The sequence below is a fragment of the Mercenaria mercenaria genome, chromosome 12 (assembly GCF_021730395.1).
Source record: "Mercenaria mercenaria strain notata chromosome 12, MADL_Memer_1, whole genome shotgun sequence".
In the NCBI taxonomy this organism is placed as follows: domain Eukaryota; kingdom Metazoa; phylum Mollusca; class Bivalvia; order Venerida; family Veneridae; genus Mercenaria; species Mercenaria mercenaria.
The window spans coordinates 28,113,682-28,131,783 of record NC_069372.1 but is presented as its reverse complement, the minus strand read 5'-3'; the positions used below and the strand labels follow the sequence as shown (position 1 = coordinate 28,131,783).

The 18,102-nt window shown below is 36.5% G+C and overlaps 2 protein-coding genes across 3 annotated transcripts in view; one reads left to right on the top strand and one right to left on the bottom strand.

Moving 5' to 3' along the window:
- Positions 1-17,740, bottom strand: part of LOC123534099 (signal peptide peptidase-like 3) — a 58,454-nt gene extending 40,714 nt beyond the window's left edge. Inside the window, exon 1 of one of the 2 annotated variants that reach the window (XM_045316168.2) lies at positions 17,487-17,740. The gene's annotated coding sequence lies outside the window, so the exon portion shown is untranslated. Of the gene's footprint in view, positions 1-17,268; positions 17,316-17,486 lie in introns of those variants that run through there. The other variant, XM_045316172.2, reaches the window with a different exon arrangement.
- On the top strand, positions 3,496-4,614 carry LOC123534103 (uncharacterized). The gene is made up of 2 exons (XM_045316177.2): positions 3,496-3,682; positions 4,147-4,614. The coding sequence occupies exons 1-2, from the start codon at positions 3,545-3,547 to the stop codon at positions 4,606-4,608; spliced, it is 600 nt and encodes a 199-aa protein (XP_045172112.2). The 5' UTR covers positions 3,496-3,544; the 3' UTR covers positions 4,609-4,614.
- Positions 17,741-18,102: the final 362 nt, after the last annotated feature.

Here is an 18,102-nt window from a genome sequence, read left to right as displayed (position 1 = left end):
ATTGTGCAAGATTGAAAAAATGGAAAATGAAACACTAAGCCAAATGATGAATAGTTATGATGTTCAGCTTACTGACAATACATTTGGAAATTTTAACCTGCGGTTAAACGATGTGACTGGGGACACTACCGGCACTTTGGATGACAGGTTAGTTATTTATCAATCGCTCTCTCTCTCTCACTCGTTTTCGCCTACGGCTGCTTTACAGCGATTGTGAGTCCATACTTCTACAGGATGTTTGTTTCAGTGAGCATCTAAGGTGGCAAATTTCAGTTCCTTCCAATCAATTCACAATATATGGTAGAGTAACCTCGGGAATTATAACTTTTGCATACCCTTGATTAAGGATTTCAAAAAAAAATGTGTCCACAAAAAAATTAAAAAAAAAAATTAAATGCTCAAATTCACTTTTCACACCTACATAACTGTAGTATACTGTGTTGCATAGAGGGTATTTTAAATACTGCATGATTTTTAGGACAGTAAAATATGCAGATTGGAAATTAAACACTGTTTTCCAAAGTTTAAAGAACAGTGCTTTAGGGTAAAGCGAATAGCTAACAAACTTTTCCTGCATTCCATTTCAAAGAAATGAATTTACTGTTGTTGTTTTTTTGTATTTTTGAGGGAAAATTATCATATTTTCCAAACATTCAGCCTTTGTTAAAAATCATGAGTTCCTTGTCTCCATGGCACTGTTTACAATTACATACGTTTTGATTTGGTGTGTAAAGGATAGCTTTGGCCATTTTTTGTGAAAAACTTGAATAAATGCTACGTTACGCAACATGAGATACATTGTTGTTTTTTTTTTCATTTTAAAGCTCTGATGTTAAATCTGAAGAGCCTGATGGAGATAGCTCACTGACTGACAGATTTGCAACAGTGACAATCAGTGAAGATGCAAACGCTTTAATAAATGAACAGAAGTCAAAAAATACAATGAGAAATACAAAGTGGGCGTAAACTGTATTTGAATCCTGGATGGATACCTGTAATAAAAGCGGCCATGAGATTCCAGAGCTTTCCAATATGACGGTAGATGATATGAACGTATCTATGTCGTTTTGTTGTGGAAAAGAGACGGTACTAAGTATCCTCCAAATAGTTTATACCATATTAGTCTGGACTTCTGAGGTACCTTAGAGATAAGAATATAAACGATGAAAACTTTCTCGATCAGTCTGATAATAGATTTTCTTACTTAAATAAAGTCTTGAATTCTGAAATGAAAAAGTTAACGAGTGAGGTTTTGGCATTGCCCCAGAGAAGCACTACCTGTGACGGAAACAGATGAGAGGCAGATATGAGAGAAGGGTGTCTTTGGGGACTTTGACACAATTCCCCTTCAAAGGACAGTGTTTTTTTATAATTGTAAAATATTTGGACTAAGAGCTGCAGATGAGCACCGAGACTTTACAACTGACCAATTCACCACCGGAGAAAAAGATGGAAATGGACTTAATGTGGACTTTAATGGAAAAACGTCTAAAGCATATAGTGGGTCTGTTAAACAACAAAAACTGGAACCCAAACAAATACGTCATTACGATAACAGAAGTGGACTCGTTAAGTTATATGAAATGTATCTTTCGTGTGTGAAAACTGAATGTGAAAATAAAACATTTTCAAACGTGCACTGCCAAAAGTAGGTGAAAACAAGTTTCGTTTCAGTGAAAACGTTGTCGGAATAAACAAGTTGAGAAGTTTCATGAAGGAAATTTGAAAGGCTGCTGGACTCGATGGCAGATATACAAATCACTCTGGGAGAAAGACATGTGCAAAGTCTTTGTATCAAAAAGGTATTCAAGAACAAGAAATTATGCGCAGGACTGGACATAGGAGCATTGCTGGAGTACGAAAATATCAAATGGCTTCAAATGAAATGTTGAAAGACGTATCGAACATTCTCAATTCAAAAGTATCATTTAAGGGTGGTGCCGACATGTCTGCCCCGGCAAAACTGGACGTGAAAGAGGTGAAACCGAAACTGGATAAAAACGGACACAAAACCAGATGTTACAGTTTCATCTGAACTGTTTAAGTCAAATACTTCTGCTTAAGGCAGTTCTCAAAGCATTTGGGATGGGAAATACTGTTTTTATAACTGTAATTTTCAAGTGGAAAAAATGTGAACTTTAACTGTAATTTCCAAGTGGAAAGAATGTGAACTTTAACTTAAAGTTTGATTTACATCAAGCTCCGCCAGCACGATAGTTACCGCAGGCACTAACAATATAGCACCACAGAACAGAGAGTGAAACTGAATCAACTCTAAAAATGAGGATAACCTTAGACATATCCAATATACGGATGCCTCTTTACAAAGAAGCAACGTAGATCCTAAGTAAATATGTAGATTCTCAAGGCATTAAAGACTACACACTAAATGTGCAGCAATAGTATGATATCAAATCAAAAATCACTGAAATCATGCACTGTGACCCAGAGACAGCAAATAACACAAAAATATAAGATGTAACAGGGAAATACTTTTTGTACTCTCAACCGAGTAGGGATCAATATTTCCGGATAGAATGGGAATACTCAGTCACTTCATTTAACTAGCTGATATTTACTTTAATAGTAAAACAAATTTTGCAATTTATGAGCATAATCAAAATCAAAAATACTAAAAAAAAACATGTTTATTATCTGAATCCTTCCATTGCGAAAAAAAAACACGAAATTGATAAAAAATTCCATTACTACGCACAAATGTTTAATTACTATTAAAAATTTGCGATTGTGTTTTTCTCGGGGTTAAAGGTGTTTCCCACCACTTGCAATGAAAAAACGAGAGCATTTTTTTAAATCATCACCTGTTTTTGCTAGATAAATGAAAGTTTACTCTCTGCAAATATCATTGGAGTATTCATATAACTTTACTGTTTACAGGTTGTCTATGGGTCCATTAAACTGACCTCTTGAATGCGGGTCTAGAGGTCCACTGACTGGACCCTTAGCCACAGACTTATACTAAACTAGAAGATGCTTTTGTAAAAAAGCGCATGTCTCCTCCAATGCATAGTCGTATATGCAAGAAGTCAATAGGGGACAAGAGCGAAAGTCAAAGAGACACTGATGGTTGGCTGCAATAGGGATCACCTACTTGGCATGCCCAATCATCCCACTAAGAGGGCCAAAATTCAAAAATCACCTCTTCGTTACTTTCAAGAATCTTGTAAAAATAAGCATTCAAGTTGATACAAAATTAATGTTTTGTGACATTTGCATAAAATCACAAAATTCAAACTCGTTCACTTCTGGCTGTTCAGTTCTCAAAAATGATTCTGTATCGCAGCATGCGAAAACTAAAGGTAATTGAGATTTTCAAACAGTGGTATTTTTCTAGGCAACTGTTGACAGTTAAACTTTAAAGTTAAGATTCTTAATTAAAAGTGTGTCAGCAAAAATATTTTCTGATAAAAATAAATTCTTAACTGCAATAAAAATCGAACTGTTTACTTAATTTTGAAAGTGTTTTTTTTTTTTCAGTTTAGAACACAGAAATGCTACTGATGCTGCAAAATTGTCAACTTTCATGATATCTGCCCGGCAAGTGGCCACCAATAAAAGTGAGACAGCAGTGATTGCGGCACTTAAAAACGTCTACTTCTCAGCAAAACAGAATCTACCAAGTTCAGTTGTCCCGGCACTGAACGATCTGTGCATAAGACAGGTATACATAAATTTTAAGTATTTGAGAAATTCATAATAAATGAAATCAATACAAGGCAATGAGGTTTGTACAATATTTATTTCATGGAACTGTGTGGGTCATTCCAAGTTTTTACGGTAAGAATTGTTGACTGTTGTAATGGTTATTTATTTTATTATCTCCAGTTTTAGCTACTTCTTTCTTTTGCTGTTGTTGTTTTTTTTTTTTCAGAGAAAAGCATTACGTGAGCAGACCTTTATTTTTTTGCAGGTATCAGGCAGTTCCAGTTAATAATAGTATCTTGTTTTTTTCAGGTATAAAGCAATTCCTGTTACTAATAGTATTTTGTTTTTGGCAGGTATCAAACAGTTCCAGTTACTAACAGTATCTTGTTTATTTACAGGTATCAAGCATTTCCTATTACTAATAGTATCTTGTTTTACTAACCACAGTGTTTTATAATTATTATTATTACTTATTTTCAGGGTGTATCACAATTGAGTGACTTGAAAGTTGATAGTCATACCACCTACGAGCATAACACCAGCATTGGCGAGTTCCAAGACTGTCTAGCTGATGTACTGAGGGAAGATTTACTTGTTAAGGTGAAACAATCAGGGAAATTCAGTTTGATGTTTGATGAAACCACGGATATTTCTGTGCATCAAAATTTGATAAGCTATATTAGAGTGTTAGAAACCAATGGTTTTGGGACAGTAGAGCCACATACCTACTTTTTAGGCATTAACCAATTAAATAGGGCAAATTCTGAGAGTATTTTTGGTAAGGTTTTGGAAATGTTTGGCAAAAAGGGGATTGACATTTCAAATTTGTGTGGAGTCAGTACTGATGGGGAAGCTGTCATGGTTGGGAATAAATCTGGGGTTGTCACAAGGTTAAACAAGAGGACCATGATGGTCCTGAATCGCTCACCTATTCCCACATGACCCAGTTTTGAGTATGACATCGTTTTTTCTATTATTTGACATAGTGACTTAGTTTTGAACTTGACCTAGGTATTATCAAGATAAAAATTCTGACCAATTTTCATGAAGATCCATTGAAAAATATGGTCTCTAGAGAGGTAACAAGGTTTTTCTATTATTTCACCTATTGACCTAGTTTTCGAAGGTACGTGACCCTGTTTTGAACTTTACCTAGATATCATCAAGGTGAACATTCTCACTAATTTTCATCAAGATCTCATGAAAAATATGGCCTCTAGAGCGGTCACAAGGTTTTTCTAGTTTTATACCTACTGGCCTAGTTTTTGACTGCACGTGACCTGGTTTCGAAACTGACCTAGATATCATCAAGGTGAACATTCAGATCAATTTTCATAATGATCCATTGAAAAATATGGCCTCTAGAGAGGTCAAAAGATTTTAATGATTTTAGACCTACTGACGTTTTTTACCGCACGTGACCCAGTTTCAAACTTGACCTAGATATCATCAAGATGAACATTCAGACCAACTTTCATACAGATCCCATGAAAAGTATGGCCTCTAGAGAGGTCACAAGGTTTTTTTTATTATTTGACCTACTGACCTAGTTTTTTAAGGCACGTGACCCAGTTTCAAACCTGACCTAGATATCATCAAGGTGAACATTCTGACCAATTTTCATGAAGATCCATTCACAAGTATGGCCTCTAGAGAGGTCACAAGGTTTTTCTATTTTTAGACCTTCTGACCTAGTTTTTGGCTGCAGTTGACCCAGTTTCGAACTTGACCTAGATATCATCAAGATGAACATTCAGATCAATTTTCATACAGATCCCGTCAAAAATATGGCATTTAGAGAGGTCACAAGGTTTTTCTATTATTTGACCTACTGACCTAGTTTTTGAAGGCACGTGACCCACTTTCGAACTTGACCTTTATATCATCAAGATGAACATTCAGACCAACTTTCATACAGATCCCATGAAAACTAGAAAATGCTTTTGTAAAAAAGCGCATGTCTCCCCCAATGCAAAGTCCTATAGGCAAGAAGTCAATAGTGGTCAGGAGCGAAAGTCAAAGAGACACTGATGGTTGGCTGCAATAGGGATCATCTACCTGGCATGTCCAGTCATCCCGCTAAATTTCAACACTCTTGGCCTAGTGGTTCTCAAGTCACTGTTCAGGCTCCTGTGACCTTGACCTTTGATCAAATGACCTCAAAATAAATAGGGGTCATCTACTATGCATGTCCAATCATCCTATTAAGTTTCAACATTGTAGGTCAAGTGGTTCTCAAGTTATTTCCAAAAAATGATTTTACATGAACAGGCCACTGTGACCTTGACCTTTAATAGACTGACCCCAAAATCAATAGGGGTCATCTACTCTGCATGTTCAATAATCCTATGAAGTTTCAACATTCTGGGTCAAGTGGTTCTCAAGTTATTGATCGGAACTGGTTATCAATGTTCAGGCCCCTGTGACCTTGACCTTTAATGGAGTGACCCCAAAATCGTTAGGGGTCATCTACTCTGCATGACCAATCATCCTATTAAGTTTCAACATTCTGGGTCTAGTGGTTCTCAAGTAATTGACCGGAAATGGTTTTCAATGTTCAGACTCCTGTGACCTTGACCTTTGACGGAGTGACCCCAAAATCAATAGGGGTCATCTACTCTTCATGACCAATCATCCTATGAAGTTTCAACATTCTGGGTCAAGTGGTTCTCTAGTTATTGATCGGAAATGGTTTTCAATGTTCAGGTCCCTGTGACCTTGACCTTTGACGGAGTGACCCAAAAATCTATAGGGGTCATCTACTCTTCATGACCAATCATCCTATGAAGTTTCAACATTCTGGGTCAAGTGGTTCTCTAGTTATTGATCGGAAATGGTTTTCAATGTTCAGGCCCCTGTGACCTTGACCTTTGACGGAGTGACCCCAAAAACAATAGGGGTCGTCTACTCCAGCAGCCCTACAACCCTATGAAGTTTGAAGGTTCTAGGTCAAATGGTCCTCCAGTTATTGCTCGGAAATGAAGTGTGACGTACGGACGGACGTACGGACGGACAGGGCAAAAACAATATGTCTCCTAGGGGAGACATAAATATGGCCTCTAGAGAGGTCACAAGGTTTTTCTATTATTTGACCTACTGACCTAGTTTTTGAAGGCACGTGACCCACTTTCGAACTTGACCTAGATATCATCAAGGTGAACATTCTGACCAATTTTCATGAAGATCTCATGAAATATATGGCCTCTAGAGAGGTCACAAGGTTTTTCTATTTTTAGATCAACTGACCTAGTTTTTGACCGCATGTGACCCAGTTTCGAACTTGACCTAGATATCATCAAGATGAACACTCAGACCAACTTTCATACAGATCCCATGAAAAATATGGCCTTTAGAGAGGTCACAAGGTTTTTCTATTATTTGGCCTACTGACCTAGTTTTTGAAGGCACGTGACCCAGTTTCAAACTTGACCTAGATATCATCAAGGTGAACGTTCTGACCAATTTTCATGAAGATCTTGTGAAATATATGGCCTCTAGAGAGGTCACAAGGTTTTTCTATTTTTAGACCTTCTGACCTAGTTTTTTATGGCACGTGACCCAGTTTCGAACTTGACCTAGATATCACCAAGGTGAACATTCTGACCAATTTTCATGAAGATCTCATGAAATATATGGCCTCTAGAGAGGTCACAAGGTTTTTCTATTTTTAGATCTACTGACCTAGTTTTTGACCGCATGTGACCCAGTTTCGAACTTTACCTAGATATCATCAAGATGAACACTCAGACCAACTTTCATACAGATCCCATGAAAAATATGGCCTTTAGAGAGGTCACAAGGTTTTTCTATTATTTGGCCTACTGACCTAGTTTTTGAAGGCACGTGACCCAGTTTCAAACTTGACCTAGATATCATCAAGGTGAACGTTCAGACCAATTTTCATGAAGATCTTGTGAAATATATGGCCTCTAGAGAGGTCACAAGGTTTTTCTATTTTTAGACCTACTGACCTAGTTTTTGATGGCACGTGACCCAGTTTCGAACTTGACCTTTATATCTTCAAGGTGAACATTCTGACCAATTTTCATGAAGATCTTGTGAAATATATGGCCTCTAGAGAGGTCACAAGGTTTTTCTATTTTTAGACCTACTGACCTAGTTTTTGACGGCACGTGACCCAGTTTCGAACTTGACCTAGATATCATCAAGATGAACATTCTGACCAACTTTCATAAAGATCCCATTAAAAATGTGACCTCTAGAGTGGTCACAAACAAAAGTTTACGGACGCACGCACGGACGCACGACGGACACCGCGCGATCACAAAAGCTCACCTAGTCACTTTGTGACAGGTGAGCTAAAAATCATGTTCCTGGGGTTCTAGCCACCCACTGCATTGCCCATCGCTTGGCTCTTAGTTGCAGTACTGGTGCAGACACCATTCCCTATTTGGTCAAGTTCCAGGAGATTTTGAATTCTATTTACAAATACTTCAAATACTCCCCCAAAAACATGTCAAGTCTTTCTGCTATTCAGTCTATCCTTCAAGGTCAAGCCAAAAGGTTTCAGGAAGTGTTTCATACCCGTTGGTTAAGTTTTGAAGGGTCTGTAGATGCCCTGGTCACAAATTACCCAAGTCTCATTTCTGTGTTCCTTGAAGAGAACTCTGGGCAGGCCTTGAGTCTCTACAAGCCTATCACTACATATAAGTTCTTGTATGTTGCCCACTTCCTTTGTGATGTCCTCAAGCCTCTGGCCATCCTCTCCAAAATGTACCAGAAAAAGGACTTGCAGTATTCTGAGGTTTCATCCTTACTTACCTCTACCATTAGCATGCTTGAGGATCTTCGTGACTCTAAGTCTGGGGAAAGGTTACAAGGTTTTCTTAAGGTCGCCCGGGCAGAGCCAACCCTTGACTCTGATGGTCTCTTTACCTTTGAGTTTGAAGGTCATACAATTAGGGACAGTGAAAAACAAAGAACAGAATCTGTCAATGTGTGTGATCAATTTGTTGACAGAATGGTCAAAAGCTTAAATGATAGGTTTTCTGATAATGCTGATGGGGCTATTCTCACATCAATGAGCAACATGTTCAATCCCTTGCTCAAGGCCACTGACCTTTCCAATGATTTAGAAACAATCAGTGACTACTTAGGCTCTGTAGGTATTGAGGGTTCCAAGTCTGAATTATCAGCTTTTGTTCAATTCGCAAGAGCTACCCATGACAGTGGGAACAGATCTGTGACTGACACACACTCTTGTGCAAATTTAGCAATCAAAAACAAATCAGTGTTCCCTGCTTCAGCTGAAGTAGCGGAGAGGTTTTGGGCACTGCCTGTATCCACAGCAGACTGTGAAAGAGGATTTAGTAAGCAAAACTTAATTAAATCTTCCCTGAGAAGTAAGATTTGTTAAGACAATCTGGAAAATCTAATGATTTTAAGTGTAGATGGACCAGAAATCAGTAAATTTGACTACAAAAGAGCATTTAGACTAGCCACTAGACTGATAATAACTATATTTCTATATTTTCCCTTTTTTGATAAATTCAATTTCATAAAGACAAAAGCCAGTCTATTTTAGAGATTTTCATACAGGACTGATGTTGAAATTATCAGTCTAGTACAATCCGAAATGCTCTCAGAGAGATGATTGGCACCTATGGCTATTAGATTACCCATGGATAATTTGGTACATCATGCTAGTGGTCAAGGGTTACGCTGCTGATCATAAATCTGTTTACCTAACTGATTTTTAATGGTGATAGTTGAAGAACCATTATCATGTAGAATAAACTATTTTGCTACTTTTGAAATCTTGATGGGTCATCTTGCAAATATATTTATTAACTATAATATGTTTATTTTATTTAAAGGATTATTCTAATCATTAAAATTCTGAAACTGAAGAATGAATTTTAAAAGTTTATTACAGCATGTCTTTGTCAAAGGCACATTTTAAAAAATATGTCGAGTTCAAGTTTATTCAAACAATAAAGAATCTGCCTTGTATAATACGTGTCAAAAAAGAAGATTAGGATTGCTACCATATAAAACTTTTCAAAAGTGTTAATAAAACTGAGACTTGTTGTCCCATTGGAAAGCCAGTAGATATAGACAAAATTATGAGAAAGCTGTACCAAAATTAAAAGAAACACAGTTGTCAGCATAAAATGTTTTCTATTCAGTGACTAAGCACCGTACTGCAGTCACTGCAGCACCAAACAAAAAAAGACGTTTTATTTTCTTAACAAAGTTTTATAAATAACAAAACTATTGAAGGTCGATGCATATATGGAAGGCTGGTGCACCATTCTTTTTGCCACATATCTAAATGCTAATCGCTAAATACAATATTCTTACCTCATAATAAATGCCAAAATTTCAAATATCTAATATTTATAATGCTGAAAGATAATGCTAATTGTCCATTGATTTTATGAAATAAAGATCTGCATCATGTTTTATGAGTCTGATCTGAAGCATCTTCTACCATGTTATGCCAGCATCGGACAATGCATGTTAGCATTCAGCTTTGTATGGAGGGTCGGTGCGTCATGCTAATTGCCGAATGTCAATGTTAATGCTAAATGCCAATAACTTTATGCTAAATACATATTATTTAATGCTAAATGTCAATTTTTATTAAATTATTTGTCATTTAGCATTTGCAGTTAGCATGGCTCACCGTCCTTCCACAGAATTGTTTTGCCATCGCATTTGACAATTATGACAAAATGTTTAAGTATCAATACAGAGAAATGAAAATTCATTTCTGATAAAATTTAAACTCAGCTGACCCCTGCAGTTATAAATCCCAGCTACTAGTACCAGATGGTCTCAATAAATTGCATAAACATGTGGCAGTAAACCACTGATCTCTATAAGTTAGGCTGTGGTCAGTTCTTGACATTGATTGATAACAAACCTAAAAAGAGGTTTGTGAATTTTCGGATTGTACTAGACTATGATATTGGACATAGGATATAGACTGGCTCAGTTCACTACATTCAATCATAAAAATGTAAAAAGATATAATATTATCATAGTCTAGGAGCTAGTCTAAAGAGCATTCAACTTGTGGGGATCTAAGAAACAAAGAAGGATTTTAAAGTGACATTGTGTAAGAATCAAAGACAAATACATATGTTTTAAACAGTGTTTACAAAACTGAGATACAGTAAAGATTAAAGACTATGAAAATGAATATAAGTTGATGGAATCATCTTTATAATATGATCATGAATCAATACATGAATACATGTCTCATTAAAAGATATAACTTAATAAATGTTTGTTTTTGCTTCATATATTTAACATGTTAAGTTTGTATGCGTTTTTCAGTATAGTATTAATTTGAAATATAATTTCATGACAGATGTTTCTCTCTGATTCTGTCATGGAATTATATTTTAAAGTTAATAATATTCTCTTAAAGGTATAAACACTTGCATCCTTGTATACATACACACAGTGTATTAACTGCATAGTCCATGGCATGGAAGATAACAGTTGCTGTTAAAAAGCTTGTCGCGCCACGTACGATTTTAGGCGTTTGGCAAAAAGCAGTGGCTCAGAGAAATTTAAGGCCATTGTGACCCCTGCTAAGTTTCAACATTCTGGGCCTAGAGGTTCTCAAGTTATGAACTGGATACAGTTTTCCATGTTCAGGCTCCTGTGATCTTGACCTTTGATCAAGTGACCCTGAAATCATTTGGGGTCATCTATTCTGCATGTCCAATTATCCTATTAAGTTTCAACATTCTTGGTCAGGTGGTTCTCAAGTTATTGATTGGAAAAAGTTTCTATGTTCAGCCCCCTGTGACATTGACCTTTGATGGAGTGACCCCCAAAAACAATAGTGGTCACCTACTCTGTTATTCCTATCTCCCTATGAAGTTTGAACGTTCTAGGTGAAATGGTTCTCAAGTTATAAACCGGAAATGGATTTCCATTTTCTATCCGCTGCGACCTTGACCTTTAATGGAGTGACCCCAAAATCAATAGGGGTCATCTCTTCTGCACTACCAATCATCCTATGAAGTTTCAACATTCTGGGTCAAGTGGTTCTCAAGTTACTGAATGGAAATTGTTTTCAATGTTTAGGCCCATGTGACCTTGACCTTTGATCAAGTGACCCCAAAATCAATAAGGGTAATCTAGTCTGCATGTCCAATCAACCTATGAAGTTTCAACATTCTCGGTCAAGTGGTTCTCAAGTTACTGACTGGAAATGGTTTTCCATGTTCAGCCCCCTGTGACCTTGACCTTTAATAGAGTGACCCTAAAATAGATAGGGGTCATCTCCTCTGCATGATCAATCATCCTATGAAGATTCAACATTCTGGGTTAAGTGGTTCTCAAGTTACTGAACAGGAAATGGTTTTCCATTTTCAGACCTCTGTGACCTTGAACTTTAACTAAGTGACCCCAAAATCAATAAGGGTCATCTACTCTGCATGTCCGATCATCCTATGAAGTTTCAACACTCTGGGTCAAGTGGTTCTCAAGTTACTGACCAGAAGTGGTTTTCCATGTTTAGCCCCGTGACCTTGACCTTTAATAGAGTGACCCCAAGATCAATAGGGGTCATCTCCTCTGCATGAACAATCATCCTATGAAGTTTCAACATTTTGGGTCAAGTGGTTCTCAAGTTATTGATCGAAAATGGTTCTTCATGTTCCAGCCCCTGTGACCTTGACCTTTAATAAAGTGACCCCAAAATCAATAGGGGTCATCTCCTCTACATGACCAATCATCCTATTACTGACCGGAAATGGTTTTCCTTGCAGGGCTTTTTCTGGCCATTTTGGGAAAAAGGCCCCTGTGCTTTTTGGGAATTTTCGACTCGCGAATACTGTCATATTGGGAAATATATGTATCGGTTAAACATCGAAATTAGGAAAGTATTTCCATGAAAATCAGTCTTCTTTTTTCCTTATGTATATTCCTGTGATTTCTACTGCTAATATTCATAAAAGGAAACTGCTTTATATTCAAATTCAATAAAATCTACAATACTATGGTTGCACCACTATAATTTGCTTTGATTGGGAATTTTTGAACAGCTATTGGGAAAAAATATGCATATTTGCCATTGGGAATGGGGCCGAATTTCAGCCCCGTGGGACACGCTGAAAAAGCCCTGCCTTGTTCGGGCCCCTGTGACATTGACCTTTAAGGCAGTGAACCCAAAATCAATAGGGGTCATCTACTCTGCATGTCCAAACACCCTATGAAGTTTCAACATTCTGGGTCAAATGGTTCTCAAGTTACTGATCTGAAACGGTTTTTCATGTTCAGGCCCCTGTGACCTTGACCTTTAATAGAGTGACCCCTAAATCAATAGGGGTCATCTCCTCTACATGACCAATCATCCTATGAAGTTTCAACATTCTCGGTCAAGTGGTTGTCAAGTTACTGACCGGAAATTGTTTTCCTTGTTCGGGCCCCTGTGACCTTGACCTTTAAGGCAATGACCCCAAAATAAATAGGGGTCATCTACTGTGCATGTCCAAACATCCTATGAAGTTTCAACATTCTGGGTCAAATGGTTCTCAAGTTATTGATCGGAAACGGTTTTTCATGTTCAGGCCCCTGTGACCTTGACCTTTAATGCAAGTGACCCCAAAATCTATAGGGGTCATCTACTAGGCATGATCAATCATCCTATGAAGTTTCAACATTCTGGGTAAAGTGGTTCTCAAGTTATTGATCGAATATGGTTTTCCATGTTCAGGCACCTGTGACCTTGACCTTTGACGGAGTGACCCCAAAAACAATAGGGGTCATCAACTCAATAAGTCCTGCCACCCTATGAGTGTTGAAGGTTTTAGGTCAAATAGTTCTCCAGTTATTGGTCGGAAATGAAGTGTGATGTACGGACGGACGGACAGGGCAAAAACAATATGTCTACCACAGAGGGGGGAGGGGGGGAGACATAATAATCTCACTCACTCAGTACCAGCATCTACTTAAACAAAATCTCAAAGTCATAATCATACTTCATAAAAATTATTTTAAAGTCATAATTGTCCTCAGATACAATGTCATAGTTACAGTAGATTTAATATTTGATCAAAACATATAAATATTCGCAAGGGGTGACGGTCATAATGTATTGGGGTCAAATTGTCCAAGGAAATTTAATTTTGGGGTCGATCACCCAGGTCCTTCACCTCCATAGGAAAGTGTCTTAGACCTGTCAAACAATGTGTCCACTAACTAATAAACCAAACCAATTTAGACATAATATACCACTATCTGTGTACCTGGTTTTGCACACTTTTTACACATTTCTTGAAATAAACTGAAATATGTGGAAGCAATTTATCATTTTGCATTCTCAGGCAGAAGAATAGATACATGGCTCTTTATTTATGCACTAGGTTATTCTTCATGTGATAACTGCTCACCACTGGTAGCTCTCCAATTTAGCAAGAAAGTGACCCATTATTCAGACATATTTGTACTTGGTTTCGCACACCATGACTAAAAATTCTCTAATTCTTTGTAAAATATGGATATTGGTTGAACTGAAATTGCACAACACTGACACTTCTGTAGAATTTTATTTCTATGCTTAAAGCTGTCGAAATTCACTTTGTTTCTTTTGGAAAGTGTCATGCATGTTATTATCTTAATTATTTTCACCATTCAGCAAGCTAGCTATGCCCTTTCACTTATCTGTGTTTACTTTGTCTCCAAAAGTGTACTTGCCGCATACTGTCCGCCATATTGGAAGATAAACTTGTACGAATGAATGCGGAAATCTTCGGCATTGGAGCAAGCCGAAATAAACTTGAAATTTAAACTTAAAAGGTACAATACAATGAAAGAAACAATTAAAACAAACTAAGTAATTTCTGTTTATTAGTATTGATCACATATCTTTGAACGTGTAATGCTGAGGTGTTACAAACCAATATATAATAAAGTGATCAGGTAATATGCAAGAAGTTTTAATGGCAATCAAATAAGTTTGTAATGACGCAAATACAAATTAATACTTTTTTTAACAAGAGCACCGCCTTGCGGGTGCTGACGCTCATCTGATTTTTTTTGTGTAATAGAAATATTGTCCTACCCATGATTTTCTAAGTCTAAAAAGGGCCATCATTCTTGCAAAAAGCAGGATAGAGTTATGTTTCTTGATGTACAGTGTCCACTTATGATGGTGAAAAACTGTTGCAAGTTTTAAAGCAATAGCTTTGATAGTTTATGAGAAAAGTTGACTTAAACATAATACTCAACCAAGAAAATGATTTTCTAAGTCCAAAAGGGGCAATAATTATTGCAAAAAGCGGGATGGAGTTATGTTGCTTGCTGTACAGGGTCAGCTTATGATGGTCAACAAGTGTTGCAAGTTTCAAAGCAATAGCTTTGATAGTTTAAGAGAAAAAGTTGACCTAAACATAAAACTTAACCAAGAAATCTGATATTTTCTAAGTCCAAAAGGGGCCATAAATCTTGCAAAAAGCAGGACGGAGTTATGTTTCTTGCTATACAGGGTCAACTTATGATGGTGAACAAGTGTTGCAAGTTTTAAAGCAATAGCTTAGATAGTTTAGGATAAAAGCTGACCTAAACATAAAACTTAACCAAGAAAACTGATTTTCTAAGTCCAAAAGGGGCAATAAATCTTGCAAAAAGCAAGATGGAGTTATGTTTCTTGATGTACAGGGTCTGCTTATGATGGTGAACAAGTATTCCAAGTTTCAAAGCAATAGCTTTGATAGTTCAGGAGAAAAGTTGACCTAAACATAAAACTTAACCAAGAAATCTGATATTTTCTAAGTACAAAAGGGGCCATAAATCTTGCAAAAAGCAAGATGGAGTTATGTTTCTTGCTATACAGGGTCAGCTTATGATGGTGAACAAGTATTCCAAGTTTCAAAGCAATAGCTTTGATAGTTTAGGAGAAAAGCTGACCTAAACATAAAACTTAACCAGGCAACGCCGACGCCGACGCCGACAACCGCTCAAGTGATGACAATAACTCATCATTTTTTTTCAAAAAATCAGATGAGCTAAAAATCATTTAAACATTGTACATGTTTAAAACAAATAACATTTAAGACGACAAAGTAGTTTTCATGCATTCATTTTGTACTAGTTTACATCATTCCAATTAATATGGTGGACACGGTATGCGGCGAGTCGGCCAACACTATTGGAGACAGTAAACGCAGATAAATAGAAGGGAATGGTAAAATTAATTAAGATAATAACATGCATGATACTTACTTATAGAAACAGAGTGGATTTCGTCAGTGTTATAAAATTCCGGTTCCCTAGCCTATGCACGGTATTTTGGTTAGAGAACCGGTTCTGGACGAAGAAGTTCGCTGTCTAGGGAACCGATTCCGTTTCTCCAGCCACTGCCTACTGCCAGGAAGGTCTAATACGGGGAGTAGAAACTCCGTATAAATCAGTACATTTATCTGTACTATGCTGTCGTCCATACCTGTAAATATCGACCAGTCGTTAGCGATCGATATTTTGTTTTCGCCACTATCGGTTAGCGCGTAATTAGCATATTACCTCAAATTAATCATGGAGCTATAACAGTTATTGTTCAAAGGGTTTACCAGTCACATGTTAAGTGACGATAATTAGATGATCAGAGATTGATCTAAAGGGATTCTGAAGCAAAAACAGCATGCGACTGCATGTGGTGATATGCTTAATTATTATGAATTAACTCGAGCTCACTTCCCTGAAGAAATATTTTACCACGTAACTTCAAACCTTTATCAAAGGGCCGATTTTTGTTGGATTTGAATAAAAAAAAAAATGGAAAATAACAGAAAGCTGACACTTTTCTTAATCTTGTAGAGCCATAATTATAATTATTGTTTATAATGTCAGATTTCTACATACAGAAACAAACATTCTTCTTGAACGTAGGGAATGTTTCAAACGAAATTGTTGTTTAAACTCCAAAAATTAGTTTAATAAATTTAATCTTAAAACTGATGTGTGAAAAATACAATATATTTAAATTAAAATAACAATATTTATTTTTAAAAAGGCCGACAACGAAGTTACATTTAGTATTCCGAACTTTTAGATAAAACTGCAGAAAATCATCTAGGTTTAACACGCATTTAAATAGTGAAGAACAGAGCAATATCATAAACAAATATTTTCAGGCAACAGTTTAAATACAGTTTTGACTTGCTATTTTCATTAAAATATGTCCTAATTTTTTTATTCTAAATACTCCGAATCAACAAGGCAAATATCATGTAAAAAACGACATCTTTCTCTCTGGGTAAGACAAGTCTAGATTTAGCCATTTTCACAGGGCGAAAAGTAACATTAATGTAGATATTTTCCATTTAAAAACAGATGCAGGCAATAATTTCATGGCAGAACTTTTGTTTTCAACAAAAAATTCAACAAATGCTTTCCCAGATTTTCACTGAAAGGACGAGTTAAACTGTAAGGCGTAAGTGTTTGAGTAATAGCAGAATAACCTACGGCATACGCTTCGATTGGACGACAGCATCAGATAAGATAAATGCCTGTTTCCAGTCCCCGTATCAGTTGTTCCAGCTACTGCCTAACAGATTGGCCTGGAAATAGTGTAAATAAAATGAGAATTGGAGCAAAGCATCATCGACGCAATTAAGAGACCTGGTTTCTTTCCATAATGGGGGAGTTCTGAATGATTATGCTGAAACGAAATTCTTTGTTGATATTATTTATTAGGGGTCAAGGTCACCAAAATAAAAGAAAAAACTGCAAACCTAATATCATACCATCGTCGTTACACATGCATCTGATCACGATTTCTGAAAATGCATTTAATCAAACTGTACATCGCAAAACATTATATATTTGCAAATACTTACTATCTCTTATCCAAACAGAAGTATATATTTTGCGATTCTTTCACCCTGTGACCGCACAACAACCTCTTGAACCCGTACGCTATACAAAAAAGTCCTAAATTTTTTAGTTGTTATTTGTTTTTAGAAAAAAGAAAATCATTTTGAAGCTACTTAAATATAATGATCAAGGAAAATCGATAATAAAAGTATAATTATGCAAATTCTCTTCTTACAAAAAAATGGTGTATTGATAGTGGAATTTTATTTTTTCCTGTTCGCCGTTCAATATCCGTACAGTACTGGTTAGAGACCACCAATTATTTTCCCATAGACTTACATTGTAACATTATGGCGTGTACGGCCTTCCATACATCGAAACATGTATAACTATTTACAAGTTTATCTATCTATTTATACTGCAGCACTCCTCTCTGCGAGTATTATGTGCAGCTGCGCGCCTGTACAAGAAGTTAAAAGTAGATTGGATAGGAGGATAAAAGTAATACACGGTGTGTATTGCAGTATAAATGCAGTTGATAGTGTTAAAAACAAGAAGGATTTACAGATAAAAGCAGTTTAAAAACAGGTCTATCATGTTAAGCATTGTGTACAAGTTTGGTAACACCCTGCTTAAACT